Consider the following 13,860-nt stretch of genomic DNA (forward strand, 5'->3'; position numbering starts at 1 on the left):
GGTCATTATGGCAAAACTAAGGAAGAACACACAAGTTTGGAGAGTATACTGGGAAGGACAGGATTCCCACCTTCTCCTCCCTGCAGAGTTAATTGAGTACAAATTACTTTTGCTATTTGTTCTCTGTTTGTAGTACTTGAAGTAAACTGAGGACAGGAGGAGAAATAAACGGAGACATTTTAAAAGCAGGTGAAAAGAAGAATGTCAGAGGATTAGTCGGAACTGTCCCTGCCAAGTTGGGACAGTTGCAGTGTATGAAATTAGAAACTGTATTCAGTGTCCTTCCCTCTGCTTGAGACAGATTCTGGATCTAACCCACTGTGCATACAATTTGAGGACCAAATACCCTGAAGGCACCAGATCTTGTATGATCTTAGAAGTTAAGTGGTTTCAGCTCTGGTTATTACTTGGATGGGAGTGTGCCAATGAATACCAGGTGCTGTAGGCGATATTTCAGAGGAAGGAATTGTCACAGCCATCTTACCTAAGAAAACTATGAAGTTTAAGGGGATTGCCATAAGTTTGCAGGTGACGTGAAGGCGCACACTGGCACATACACACACACACACATACACACACACACTATGCAATTTAAGAAGCCTGAACTAAGGTAAATTAGCTACTTCTAAATCTTGAGACCAAAATAGAACACCAAACCATTTTTCCTTGTAATGGATAGACTTAGATGTTTCAGTGGGCTCAGAGGGCACTGACAGCAAGTCTTGGAAAAGTGGAGGAAGTGTGCTCAAAGATTCTCCCTCAGACATGGCAACACACCCAAAGTCCTGTCTGGTTGTAAACTTATAAAAAAGCATTTAAGAAGAAGCTACATTCAAATTAAAAGCATTCCAAAATTACTTAAGGGTTGCAGCCTTGCATATGTTTAACCACAACTAAGTTCCACAACATACCCTATACATAGGAATAGCCATGCATATGTACAATGAGGCAGCAGGTCACTCACATTTTTTCTGGAATTGCACATTCAACACTTTGGAACTGAAATTGTTTACAGATCCTTATTTACAGCTTCACTGTTTTGTTTCTGAAGCTTACACAAAGCAAAAGTAGAGCTGGGCTTCAAAAGCTTATTTTTTCACGTGTAGGACCCAGGAAACTGACCCTCTTTTACAATGACATTAATTTTCCATGGATATGTGATTATGCCTAGTGTGCTCCAGAGTGATTCCAATTAAAAACATTGGGTGAAATTCAGCATTGCATTACACATGCCAAAATTCCACTGAAATGAGTCAAACAGACAGTGCTAGGAAATATTTGTTCAATTGAGTGAAACTTATTCTCAAGAAAATATGCAGCTTTATGCCTAATGGTATACTTAATTCCACTGCTCTCTCTGAGACTTGGCCATACCAGACTTTTGCTAGAACAAGAAACTGCAAGGCCACAGTTTAGCTTAGCTCAACAGGTCCAGCTATATAAATGAATGAAGGAGAATTTGGACTGTTTGATAACAGCAATATAGTGGCCACTGAGAGGCAGCAGAGAGAAAATATGAGGTCCCTGCCATTGCCCAGAAACGTCATAGTGGATTTTACTCCATAAAGTATTAGGAATATGGATGGCACTAGGTTCTTTCTCTGAATTCAAGTTTCCCCGTATTACACTGGATCGTGGTCAGGAAATAGGTATGCAGCAGATGCTTCACCTTGATTCTGACCATTCTTGTCTCACAGGACTGCACTATGTCACAGTTGCATGCCAGGCACTGTGATAATAGCACATTAACCTTAGATTAATTCCTTGGGGCAACTGGAAGATTTAAATGCATTTGGGATCTCACTATCCAGTTTAGAAATTATTTTGTAAATTGGTTTTTTCCAGGAAGGGTCTGAGTCCTTTCCTTCCCTGACTGCATTAAAGAACTCCTGAAGGGTCAGACTGGCAACATCCAGGAAAGCATGAGGAACCTGCCAAGAAAGAGAATAAGGAAGTTAGGGGTATGACTATACCATTGCTCCACTTGGCATCTGCATGTAGGGGTGGATCTTCACAGGACAAAAACAGGATACTGAAGCACCCGAGAGTCTATCTATACCCCAGAGAGTACTGTCTGCCTTACAGGGTGTAGGTTCTGAACAAGCAGAACATTAAATTTGCTCTTCTAACTAAGAATAGAACTACTTACTGTTTACCTTAAGCAACCTGCTCTTTTGGTTGGTCTAAGTTGTTAAAATGTTTTAAGACAGACACTGGATGGTTCCTCCCACAATACATTTGAAAGTACTAATGCTTATATGACAGGATTATACCAGCACAAGCCACTAACAAAATTCCAGCCAATTAACCTATTCAATTGGGGCTTAAAGTTTGGCAACAACATACATAAAGGTTTGAAATGTGGTTTAAGATGCTGCTGTGGAACAATCCCCTCCATCATTCACATACACTTGGAGTATGTCATATCACCATATTACAGACACAAACGTGTTACTCTGGTGCGAATAGACTCTGATGCCTTTTCTTTCCACAGTGTTCTTTTTAATTCTAGTGTCCTGAAATAACAAGGCACACTTTATGTCACAGAGAGCTGTTCTAAAATAGAGGCCATATTCTCAGAATAAGGCACATCCCCTAAAATGAGAAACACTTGCTAAGGGTAGGCTCACCTCAAAATCATTCCCTTTGTTGTAGTGCACGTTGAGGATCCGGAAGAGTTCTGAATCTCTGGTCACAATGAGGTTATTGGGATCAGTGACACCTTCCAAGAGGGCTTGCCTGGCAAACCTTTCCATCTGAATGTAATAAAATTCACGGAAGTTGCTAAACCACTTGATAAGCTGAGAAGTGATACAGCGGGAGAACTGTGGAAACAGCATGTAATGAAGTGTTATAGGGTACATTCTCCCCCAATTTCACTGTCTGAGAAGGAAAATTGGAACAATGTGAACTCTGAAGCCAGAGCTGGGGATGTTTAGCCTGGAGAAAAGAAGGTTAAGAGGTGATATGATAGCCCTGTTTAAATATTTGAAAGGATGTCATGTTGAAGAGGGAGCAAGCTTGTTTTCTGCTGCCCCAGAGAACAGGACCCGGAACAATGGATGCAAGCTACAGGAAAAGAGATTCCACCTCAACATTAGGAGGAACTTCCTGACAGTAAGGGCTGTTCGACAGTGGAATGCACTCCCTCGGAGTGTAGTGGAGTCTCCTTCCTTGGAGGTCTTTAAACAGAGGCTGGATGGCCATCTGTCAGGGATGCTTTGATTTGGATTTCCTGGATGGCAGGGGGTTGGACTGGATGGCCCTAGTGGTCTCTTCCAACTCTATGATTCTATGATTCTATGAAATGAATCCTAATGTTAGGACTCCACCAGATTTCACAGTACCAGCTGAGTGCGCACAGCTTTATTCCTCCTCTCACCTTCGTCTCATAGGAAGGCGAGGGAGGAGTCAATTGGATGAGCTGCAGCCTTGATAATGTGGCCCCAGTCATTCTCATGGTTCTTGGGTAAGTCACACTCTCTCAGCTTCAGAGCATGGCAATGGCAAACCCCCTCTGAAGAAACTTGCACCAACCCCCCCCCAAAAAAAAAAACATGATTGGGTCACCTCAGGGTCACCATAAGTCAGAAAAAATTTGAAGGCACACAACATCAACAGCAACAAACCTCTGATGAGGTGAATTCCAATCCCCAAAACATCATGCCACAATAAATTTGTTTTTAAATTAAAAGTTTAAGGTGTCAAAACACAGGAAAAGGTGGCTGCAGACTGTCACCAGGGGTCACTAACATTCCATCAACTGTCCCTTAAGATTTCTGGTGTTAACGTCCTTCATGCAAGAAGTGCGGGGTTTTTGAGTCCTAATTTGAATCTTTGCAACTAAAGCCCACATCTGATTAAATGCAGATAGCTATGGCTTCAGCATCAGCCAGCTTTTTTCCTCTTCCCCCACCCAACTTTGTTTTCCCAAGCTAGCCTAATAGAGTTCTGCAGAACTGGAATTCTTGGACACTCGTATGACCTTTTGGCTGGCCTACGTAAAGGCCTTGCTCTAATAACAATAGTGGGTGGTGTCTGATGGCCAGCATGTTTGTGTATGTTTGATTCAACCCAAACAAGAGAGTATTAATCCTTGTTAGTGCTGATTATTATGTTTATTTTGATTATTTATGTCCCACTTTTCTCCATCAGAGATGGAATCAAGGTATCACACACACACACATTAATTTAACACATCTGATCTAAATAATAGACTAGGCTGGACACTAACATGATAAGCACAAGTAGTACAGTGTAAACCTGTTTTCTTTACTACACACTGACATGCACACATGCTGATATGATTCTATGAAGCAGAAAAATTTTACCTGGACATCTAGGAAGTAGGCTTTCAGCAGAGATGATGTAGGGTACCGAGAGAAGAAGAACATCAACTTAGCCTTTTTCAAATGGCCAGGTGTCAAAGCTTCCTGAATGTAATCTAGAGTCAAGGGAAAATCACTTGCCTTTCCTGTAGCCAACTTAAACTAGATTAGCACAAGATCCTATGTTGCTGATAGGGTTTCCAGCTTGGATACAAGGCAGGGATCCTGTAACTTTCATCCTTAACAGATAAAATTTCATTAAGCAGAATAAGGGCATCTGTCCTCTTCTTCGTCTTGCTCTCCACCTGGGAGGAAAGAACCATGCTGTGAGGGGATGGCTGCGGCTGAAAGTCCAGACTCGGAGGGTGAGAGAGGACAACCACATTTTCATCCTGCTATGGTACTTCATACTGCTCCATGAACTTCTTGTTAAGGTTTAAAGTTACAAGACCCTCATCCCATATTCATGCTAGAAAACCTAACTGCCGAATATAGCTCCTGGGCCTTTCTTTTGCTATGCAAGGTTGTCATAGGGGCAGGACTTTGGGGGCCAACATCTAGGGACCCATGGGGCAAAAGCTGTCTAGTAATCCTCTCCAGGAATAACACTATTCATTAGTACCATTTGTTCTTCTTCCCTTTAAAATCATTATTGTTCTATAAAGAAATTGCACAGAATGCTACATCTGAGTAGTTTTGGCTCTTTCCATCACAGCTTTGCAAAAATGGAAGAAGCTGCACTTTGCAGAATTTACCATTCTGTGTAGCTCTTAAAGGTGCAGTTTTCTGTCAAGGTCACAACATGACAGTCTTTGGTATGGAGAAGCATCTTGTTCCCCTTCATTCAGTATGTCACTGTCTTAACTGTCTTAAATCAGAGTGACATGTAATGATACAATAATAACAACAACAACAACAACAACAACAACAACAATAATAATAATAATAATAATAAATTTTATATATATATCCCGTTTCCCCCTTCGGATCGATTTATTTAAATACCTTTGCAAAGAACAGTCTTCCTAACTCTACTGTTACACAGTTCTTTGGGATAAACATTCCTACATGTCTTATCCAGAACTCATGAAGAAATGTACACTTTATTCAGAAGATAAATTGGCACAGTATAGGTTGTGTCTGTCTATCTTCAATTGTCAGCATATAGCAACCCCATGAATTTCATGGTATTTTTCTTAGGCAACAAATACTCAGCTGTGGTTTTACCACAGTTCCTTCCTCTGAAATATACCCTACAGCACTTGGTATTTGTTGGTGGACTCCCATCTAAGTACTAACCAGGGCGGACCCTGCTAAGCTTCCTAGATCAGGTGGGATTTGGTACCTTTAGGGTATTTAGGTCCTGTACAGCATAGGTTGCTTGCTTATTAACTGCAATGAGGAGAATCAGTAAGGGCCCTTGACACTACACAATTATAACACTATGATTCCATTGTAACTGCTATAGCACTAGCCTATGGAATCCTGGGATTTGCAGTTTGGTGAATTCTCTGGTTGAGAATTCGAAATATTCCTAAATTGAAAATTCCAGAATTCCATAGGATGTTGCCATGGCAGCTGATGTGGAATCATAGCAGTATGCATGTGTAGTGTAAAAGAGACTTCAGATACTAGAAACCAAAAGTCCAGACACATAGTCATTGTAATTTAAAATAGAATTAAGCATCACCTTCCAAAGCAAGTAATGAAAGTGGTAGTGGTTACTTGTGTGAGATAAAAGGTGACTGGGATAAGATCATCTGGCTCAGGGAAGGGGAGAGCTTGGAAATGTTATTGTTTTGGGACTGTAACTCACAATGGCTGTGTTGACTGCGGGATTCTGAGAGTTATAGTCCCACTAGCTTTCTCAAACTCTGGGAAGAGTACTTAACCTTTTCCCACCTACTCCTTCCCTACTGCAATGCCATCACTCTCATTTCCCTTCCACGTTGCCCCTTATAGTTGTGGAACAGCAGAAAGAGGCAAGACATCTCTACCTACTCATTCCACCCCTGCCCAACACTTCCCCATTATAAATTGGTTTTTTTCAAAGCAGCATTGGGGGTTTTTTTAATTGTTGTCAAAATGACCACTGAGGTTTTGCTACACATTTATAGTCAATGTTTAATTCAGAATCTCTAGCTAATGGTGAGATTAGTATTTTATCTTGCCTGTTAACATGACAGAGGCCCACTGCTGAACCACAGTTTGCACCATTCTTTACCATTGGCCAGGTTGGGAAGGACCAATGTTGGAGGCCAAAATATTTGGAAAGCCAAATTTTCCCTACACTCGCTGTATGAGAAGTCAGCACAGAATAACCATACATGGTTGAGGATCTAAATCCGGAATGGACCATTTCTGCCTCTCTGGGTGTTGTTGGACTATAGCCACCATCATTCCTCATCACTGGCTACATTGACTAGGACCAGGAATTGCTTCAGTTCAAAAATCCTGGAGAGCCACAAGTTTTTCACCCCTACTCTAAATGCTGAATATATAGGAGGGCCTCTAAAGGAGGGTGACCTAGGGCAAATCACATCCTCTCAGCTTTAGAGGAAGGCAGTGGCAAATCCCCTCTGGAGAAATTTGCCAAGAAACCGCCATGATAGGTTCACCTTAGAGTAGCCATAAGTCAGAAATGACTTGAAGGCACACAACAACAACTACTACTATTACTACTAAAGGATATATGTTTTGAAGGGAAGTACACGCCATCCATCAGAGCACACATTTCAGCCAACCCTGCCTTTGGAGCTGAAAGAGAGGCCAGTGTTTCTGTTTCCAGAGATTTACAAGATGTTGGATATTGTTGCTGTCTCATGACAGATGACTTCAGTTTGATTTGTTGTTGTGGCTCTTGGAAAGAGGCCATTGTTGGAGTTGGACTGCCCCAACGGCCATCTGAACCACACACTAGCATTTGACTAAGAAAGCCATTTTCTTGGACTTCAGAGGAGGCCATGGTTAAGGGGTAATTCCCATGTAGCACTTGGCAGGATTTTCTTTCAGGTTTTGAGTACATGGAAGAAGTAGGAAAGACAGGAGATTTCCCTCTGATTGTGGATGCTGAACCTTCATTAGAAGAGATATTTGAAAGCCATTTCCACGATAGATTTTCTCTAGGACCTATACATTCTCTTCCAGTAGAAGATACTCTCTCTGGGGAGCCAGTGGACAACTGGGACTGGAGGCTTGGTGATTTAGACAAAACCTTTTTCAAAACAGAGTCCACAGCCTGTGTCACCCCCTGGATTAACTCCTGTTTTAATATATCTGAAAGTGTTCTTTCTTCTGAAGTTGGAATATGTGAATCCATTTTCCCTGACAATTCAGGGCCTCTCATCACAGGGATATTTCTTTGGAAATTATCTCTTTGTTGGTCATTTATAACAGCACAATTACTGTTGTCAAGACTTTGTCCAAATGTTTCCTTCAGTGTGTCCATTTTTCTCCTCATGTTCTCTTGACTCAGACTCGAAATATGGAGATCACAAGGCTGGAAGAACCTTTCTTGAAGTTGCTTCAGCTGATGTTGCAAAACGTGGAGTTGTTTTTTCAGCTGGTAGTATTCTTCTGACTGGATGCTGTTTCCACCTGGTCCTCCGAAAGAGGTCTGCCTTGGCTGCTGAAGAGGTTTCTGCTTTCTCTTATTATCTCGGTAGCCCTTCTTTGCTTCATCAGCATGGCACTGTTCTTTCCCTAAAGTACAAGGCCCTCTTGGGTTTGGCATGATGTTCATTCCCTGTATAATATTTTCAACCCTAGCTCTCTTAGCTTGTAAGTGATCATGATGGAACTGACTAGAGTCACTCAAGACATAAGTAGGTAATGGTGCCAAGGATGAGGTTTCCCTAGAAGAGGCACCATCCCTGCCGCTTTGCAACAGCAGTTCAGTTTTCTGTGAAGAGGGAAGACGACATTTTGGATCCAACTCACAGTTAGCTTCTGGATGCCTAAGGAGGTATGATATTATGGCTGCATAGTAAGAAGCAGAAAAAAATAAATTGTCTCTTTCAACACAAAGCTCTCCTTTCTGTTCATCTATATATCCAGAACTGGGGTTATAATTATATAGGTTGGAGAGAGTGTTTTCATTCATGTCTTTTTCGCCTTTGAGATTATGAATTGGCATCCAACATAACAGTAGGATTTATTTAGGTAATAAGATTGGGATTTGGCCACAATCCATGATTTTGAGACCAGAAATGCAGGGGTGTTTTATACTTCTGATAGGTAAGAAATCTAGAGCAGCAAAGAAAAAAAGTTTTAAAATAATTAGCCAAATTATTAGCCTTCACTTTTCAAGAAAACAACTCTTTCTGTTCAAATATAACCATTTATCTAGGGGGGGGGGGGGAGAGGAAACTCTGGTATCCAGAAGTCACAAAAATATAGCATTGGAAAGGTGACATTTTACAATTGACTTCAAGGTTTTACATTATAATTTCAAACAATTATAATCCACTCTTCAGAAAGGAGAAATTTAGAACATACCAATCTGACACCCTTAATGCTGGATTTGATGGTGGTTGTAACCTCCAGAGAATTACACATTGGGAAAAGCTGCTTCTATTGGTCTTACAGATCAATAAGTCAAAATTGTTCCTGCCTGCCCCCAGGCTTAATTAATATCTAATGGGACATGACAGCTAAGGAAAACAATAAAACTTTAACACCAGACAAATATATATGTGTATGTATGTATGGGGGGAGGGGGAGAGAAACAGTGGCTGCTTTTTATGGAATCCTGCATTTTTCGAGTCTTGTGAAGTGTTCGAGTGCTCTGTCAAATAATAAATGCCCCTCCATAAACTGCAAATCCTAGGATTTGATTGGATAGAAACATGGCAATTCAAGTAAAATCATAGTGGCTTAGCCATATTGTGGAAGCAACACACTTCTTAATCTATATAGTTTTTATAAAGAGTTATAGTGCAGTTTGACATTTTTGGTTTTGTTAGTGTAGCCAGCTGGGAAAGAAGTAAATTCAAAGAATAGCAAGGACAAAAAAGAATTAGTATTCTCCTCATTAGTCAATCCAGTACATTCTATTGAGAAAGGAGTCTGAAAAGAACAGGTTCTACTACTTCACATAATTGACTGTGCTCTCCTCACAAAAGCCTTTAATATGCTATTGCCCTGCACAGTTCATAAAATTTAAAAAGTGGTCCAAATATTGTTGTTTTACATTTGTTACCTCCCTGTTTTCAAAATTTTCATTTTTCAATTTTTATTTTCTTACCACAGAAAATCCACTACGGAAGGAAGGAGAACAAGCGTGCAATGCCTTTTGATTGGTAGAGCTAGAAGCCTTTTTAGAATCAACCAATGGCTTGCTGAAATGTTCTTAAAAAAAAAAAAAGAATTGCCTAAGATTTAATCAAAACCCATCCTTTTCTCAAATCTCAGCATCCTATCCTTTTTTCAGCATGCATAGTGGGCAGTAGATTCCTTCCCTTTCTTCTTCCTAGGAGTTTATCAGACAAGGGGAATTGGAAGTATAATCCAATGGCAATCTGAACGCAATCTGGGATTTAACGTTATTGCGTGATAACCCACTACACACAAATTCGGGCAATGGGAAGTCAGTCCGAATGCAATCATGTGGTTTCACGTTATTGCGTGATAGACTGCCACACGCAAATTCAGGCAATGGCATGCTATTTCCAGGCAATGGGGAGCCAGTTCGAATTTAAGAGAAATTCCTCCCATTTGATAAACTCCCTAATATTATTTTGCCTGCTTTTTCACAGAGCGAGTTCTGCTGCAACAAACAAAAGTAGTCACTTCACGTGGTAGATTCTGAGCACCATCAATAGTGTCAGAGCAAAAGACTAGCTCCTAGGAGTTTATCAAATGGGAAGAATTTCTCTTAAATTCAAATGAAAAGAAAGTGGGGCCAAAACGCATTCACTTAAAGTCACTAGTTTCGCGCAGTTACGTGAATACGCATTGCATTCGAACTGGCTCCTTATTGCCTGGAAATAGCATGCCATTGTCTGAATTTGCATGTGGCAGTCTATCACGCAATAATGTGAAACCACATGATTGCATTCGGACTGACTTCCCATTGCCTGAATTTGTGTGTAGTGGGTTATCACACAATGACATTAAACCCCATGATTGCATTCAGATTGCCATCGGATTATACTTCCAATTCCCCTTGTCTGATAAGCTCCCTAGTAGAAGCAGAGTAGAAGACTAGTGAAATTACTTTGTGGAAGTTCCATTAAAATGAATGGGACTTGATACAAGAGCACAGCAGAACTCTTTGTGGTTTCCACTCATCAATCAATCAATCAGCCAATCATATTCTAGTGTTATCTATTCATATGGTGTTTTATAAATACAGTTAAAGTTCCCTGTCTCAAGGGGTTTTACATAGTGCTTCAATACAGAGGACTCCAAGTGCTACCAATTGAAAGGATAGTGGGGGAAAGCTGGGTTTTGGACTATAGTACTACTACCAGGATGTCCCAGACAGCACGGTCATATGGTCCAAAAGCACACTCTTCAAAGCTGAATTTACAAATAAAAGGTGAGAACAACTATGTCTCCCATCAAATTCTGTTAGTGTGGCCGGGTGATCCTAGGAGATAAGCATCATCTGGAAGCACTTGCAAGAAATTAGACACAACAAAGGAATGGAAGGGGAAGAAGACATGAAAAGACAGGCAATTAATAAATGTCAATTTCAATTACACATACCTTAGCTTTATTATAATAAGATAGGCAGCTAGCATAAACTTCCATTTATAATATGTTTCACATTTTTTAGTAAAACCATAGTGGGTGGGGTTGCTGCTTTGGAGCTTCTACCTCTGGCACTAAAATTGAAGGGCAGCCATTCAATATATTTCTGTCTTTAATCCTTACCTCCCCTAATTAAAATTCCCCATTTTCTTCAAACTTTAGTCTAAAGATTTGTCCACATCACTCACACCATCATTTTCTCAAAATTGTCCTCTTTCCAAAACTGAAAGTCTTAGAAAATTTTGAAATGTTGTTTTAGAGCATATTGTGTCTCTGCTAACAGTGACAGACTAATGTGAGTATGATGATAATAGGCTAGAACGGCAATGGCAGAAGGGATATTAAATTTATATTGCTAAGTCCATTGTCTTTTGCACAACTTCTACAAGCAACTTTCCAAGAAGTATATATCCAGAGCGGTGGCCATGCAACAAAATAGAAAAATCCAAAAAACACATTGTGGTGATACTTTTATTTGGCCAGTCAAAAAGCTGAAAATACATAACACAAGGTTTTAAAGTTCACAGCCTTATTTATCAGGTATCTTCTCCATAAAAGATAGCCCAGAAAAAGATATCCACAGAATATGTGTACATGAATCATGCAGTCCCCAAATCCTCCTGAGCCATACATCAAATTGGTAGTCCCTAACTCTCTTAACCATCTTTTTTACCCTAAGCAGCCTTAGACCCTTTATTAGGACAAAGGAAGGATAATAAATAAGACACTATCAAAATTATTGGAAGTACTTTTATGTAATTCCACATTGTAATTAGAAAGAATTTAAAAAGAGAATGTACAATATTAGAAAACACAACAAGCAAATAGGTATCTTCTACAAATTTGCTAGTTAATCATCAATAAATAGTTCCTTTCAGCACAAAATCTCCCTGCAGATGAATTATTCAGTACTGACCGTAAGGATTCTTCTTTGCTTGTGTTCAAGGAGAGAGAACACTCACCTTGGGTGCCATGGGTACGCAAGCAAAGTGGTGCTACCATGTACTTTCAAAGCATGTGGAGTCTTCTGTTGAATTAGGAAAGAGGCCCTGGATCAGTGTTGCTGTCATTCAAGACCCCTTTAATGCCCGCACTACTGCCTCAGAGTCAGAGGGGGATGTGTGGGTGGCCAAAAGCAGCCAACCAGCTTGAGGAAGACCATGAATATGCAGACAGAGAGATGCAGAGGTCAAGTTCCCTTTAAATAAATTCCCCTTGGATAGTTCCAGAGCACAGGAAGTCTGAAACATCCAATACGTCTGATATTTGAGTGAGGAAAGGAGGTATTTTATGTTTGTTTATTTAACTCTTGTCTAACTCCTGTTTAATTTTGCAGCTTTGAGAACAATATAAAAACTTTGCTGAGGAAGATATGGGATGAGTTTACACATCAAGAACTATCCATTCCCTTCTCAAACCACTTCTAAGTCTCCTTTGTGTCTAGTCTCACTGAAGTCAAGTACGTAGAGAGATTTTGCAGCATGTTTGAGACTAACATATTTCCAAGGAAGGTTGAAAGAGGAGGAAGATAGTCTCAAAGGTACTGTACAAGATCTCTCCACGTACTGATTCTACAGACTAACATGGCTAACCTTTGAGGTCAAGCACAGTACGTTCAAGTGCCTTCTGAATGTAATGTGGGCGATGAAATTTCATATCAGGATTGCATTGGCGGGAAACAGATCAAACAAATCAGGAGATTCTGTAGCATGGAGCCAGGGCAGTTAAAGTGGTGTCCAACTGCTTTAATTCTGCAGTGTGGTAGCAGCCTGTGAGCGCATTAAATGATGACATTTAATGCCAGTGTGGTGTAGTGGTTTGAGCATTGGACTCTATGACTCTGGACACCAAGAGTCCATCCACACTGCAGAAATAACCCACTTTGACTGCCATGGCTCAAGGGTGTGGGATGAGCTCTGGTGCTACAACAAACTACCACTCCCAGAATTCCATACCCCTAAACCAGTGGTCCTCAAACTGTGCTCTTTAAGGGATTTTGGACTTCAGCTCCCAGAATCCCAGACTATTGGCCATCATGGCTGAGGTTTCTGGGAGCTGAAGTCCAAAATCTCTTAAAGGGCACAGTTTGAGTACCACTGCCCTAAACTATGGCAGTTGAAGCGGTGTCAAACTGGGTTATTATTTCTGCAGTATGGATGCAGTCCAGGATTCAGGTCCCAGCTTGGCCATGGCAAACTCCCCTCTGAATAACCCTTGCCAAGAAACCCCCATGACAGGTTCTCCTTCAGGTCGCCAGGAGTCATAAATGACTTGAAGGCACGCACAGGGTGAACCAGCTGTCCTCCTTTTCCAGGACAGGTCCTTCATGTCATCCTTCTGTCCAGGAGGACTCCCAAATGCCCTCCATTTTGAGCATGACTAAGAAGCATGAATTTCTATGAGGGTTTTTAGCTTTTATTGGGTCATGTCCTCCATTTATTTTTTTCTTGAAGGCCTTCCATTTTGCGGTGCCTCCTCGTCCTCCTTTGTGCTTAGGACGCCTGGGTCCAAAACACACTGCAGAAACAATCCAGTTTGAGGCCGCGAGAACTGCCCTGGCTCAGTGCTGTTAGGGAATCTTGGGAATTGTAGTTTATTGTGGCACTAGAGTTCTCTGACAGAGAAGGCTGTGTCTCACAAAACTACAGTTCCCAAAATTATGGTGCCATAAGGAACTACAACTCCCAGAATTCCCTGTCACTAATCCAGGGCAGTTAAAGCGCTCTCAAAGTGGATTATTTCTGCAGTGTGTTTTGGATTGTGGTTTCGTGAGACA

General features: G+C 40.9%; 2 protein-coding genes across 2 annotated transcripts; both read right to left on the reverse strand.

Moving 5' to 3' along the window:
* Positions 1-1,079: 1,079 nt before the first annotated feature.
* LOC149314955 (prospero homeobox protein 2-like) lies at positions 1,080-4,433 on the reverse strand. Its single transcript, XM_089522218.1, has 3 exons — positions 4,332-4,433; positions 2,631-2,825; positions 1,080-1,931 (listed from the first exon to the last, which is right to left on the reverse strand). The coding sequence occupies exons 1-3, from the start codon at positions 4,392-4,394 to the stop codon at positions 1,752-1,754; spliced, it is 438 nt and encodes a 145-aa protein (XP_089378344.1). The 5' UTR covers positions 4,395-4,433; the 3' UTR covers positions 1,080-1,751.
* Positions 4,434-6,963: 2,530 nt separating this feature from the next.
* Positions 6,964-12,324, reverse strand: LOC149314956 (prospero homeobox protein 2-like). Its single transcript, XM_089523162.1, has 3 exons — positions 12,047-12,324; positions 9,574-9,677; positions 6,964-8,573 (listed from the first exon to the last, which is right to left on the reverse strand). The coding sequence occupies exon 3, from the start codon at positions 8,461-8,463 to the stop codon at positions 6,964-6,966; it is 1,500 nt and encodes a 499-aa protein (XP_089379288.1). The 5' UTR covers positions 8,464-8,573; positions 9,574-9,677; positions 12,047-12,324.
* Positions 12,325-13,860: the final 1,536 nt, after the last annotated feature.

This window comes from Sceloporus occidentalis, unplaced genomic scaffold (genome assembly GCF_023333645.1).
Source record: "Sceloporus occidentalis isolate IW3139 unplaced genomic scaffold, rSceOcc1.0.p SCAF_4, whole genome shotgun sequence".
Classification (NCBI taxonomy): Eukaryota; Metazoa; Chordata; class Lepidosauria; order Squamata; family Phrynosomatidae; genus Sceloporus; species Sceloporus occidentalis.

Coding starts and splice junctions, on each gene's coding strand:
- LOC149314956 (XM_089523162.1), bottom strand. CDS start 8,463: ATGCCAATTCATAATCTCAAAGGCGAAAAAGACATGAATGAAAACACT.
- LOC149314955 (XM_089522218.1), bottom strand. CDS start 4,394: ATGTTCTTCTTCTCTCGGTACCCTACATCATCTCTGCTGAAAGCCTAC. Junction 2,826..4,331: donor CCTACTTCCTAGATGTCCAG/GTAAAATTTTTC, acceptor CTGTTTCCACAG/TTCTCCCGCTGTATCACTTC. Junction 1,932..2,630: donor ACAAAGGGAATGATTTTGAG/GTGAGCCTACCC, acceptor CTTTCTTGGCAG/GTTCCTCATGCTTTCCTGGA.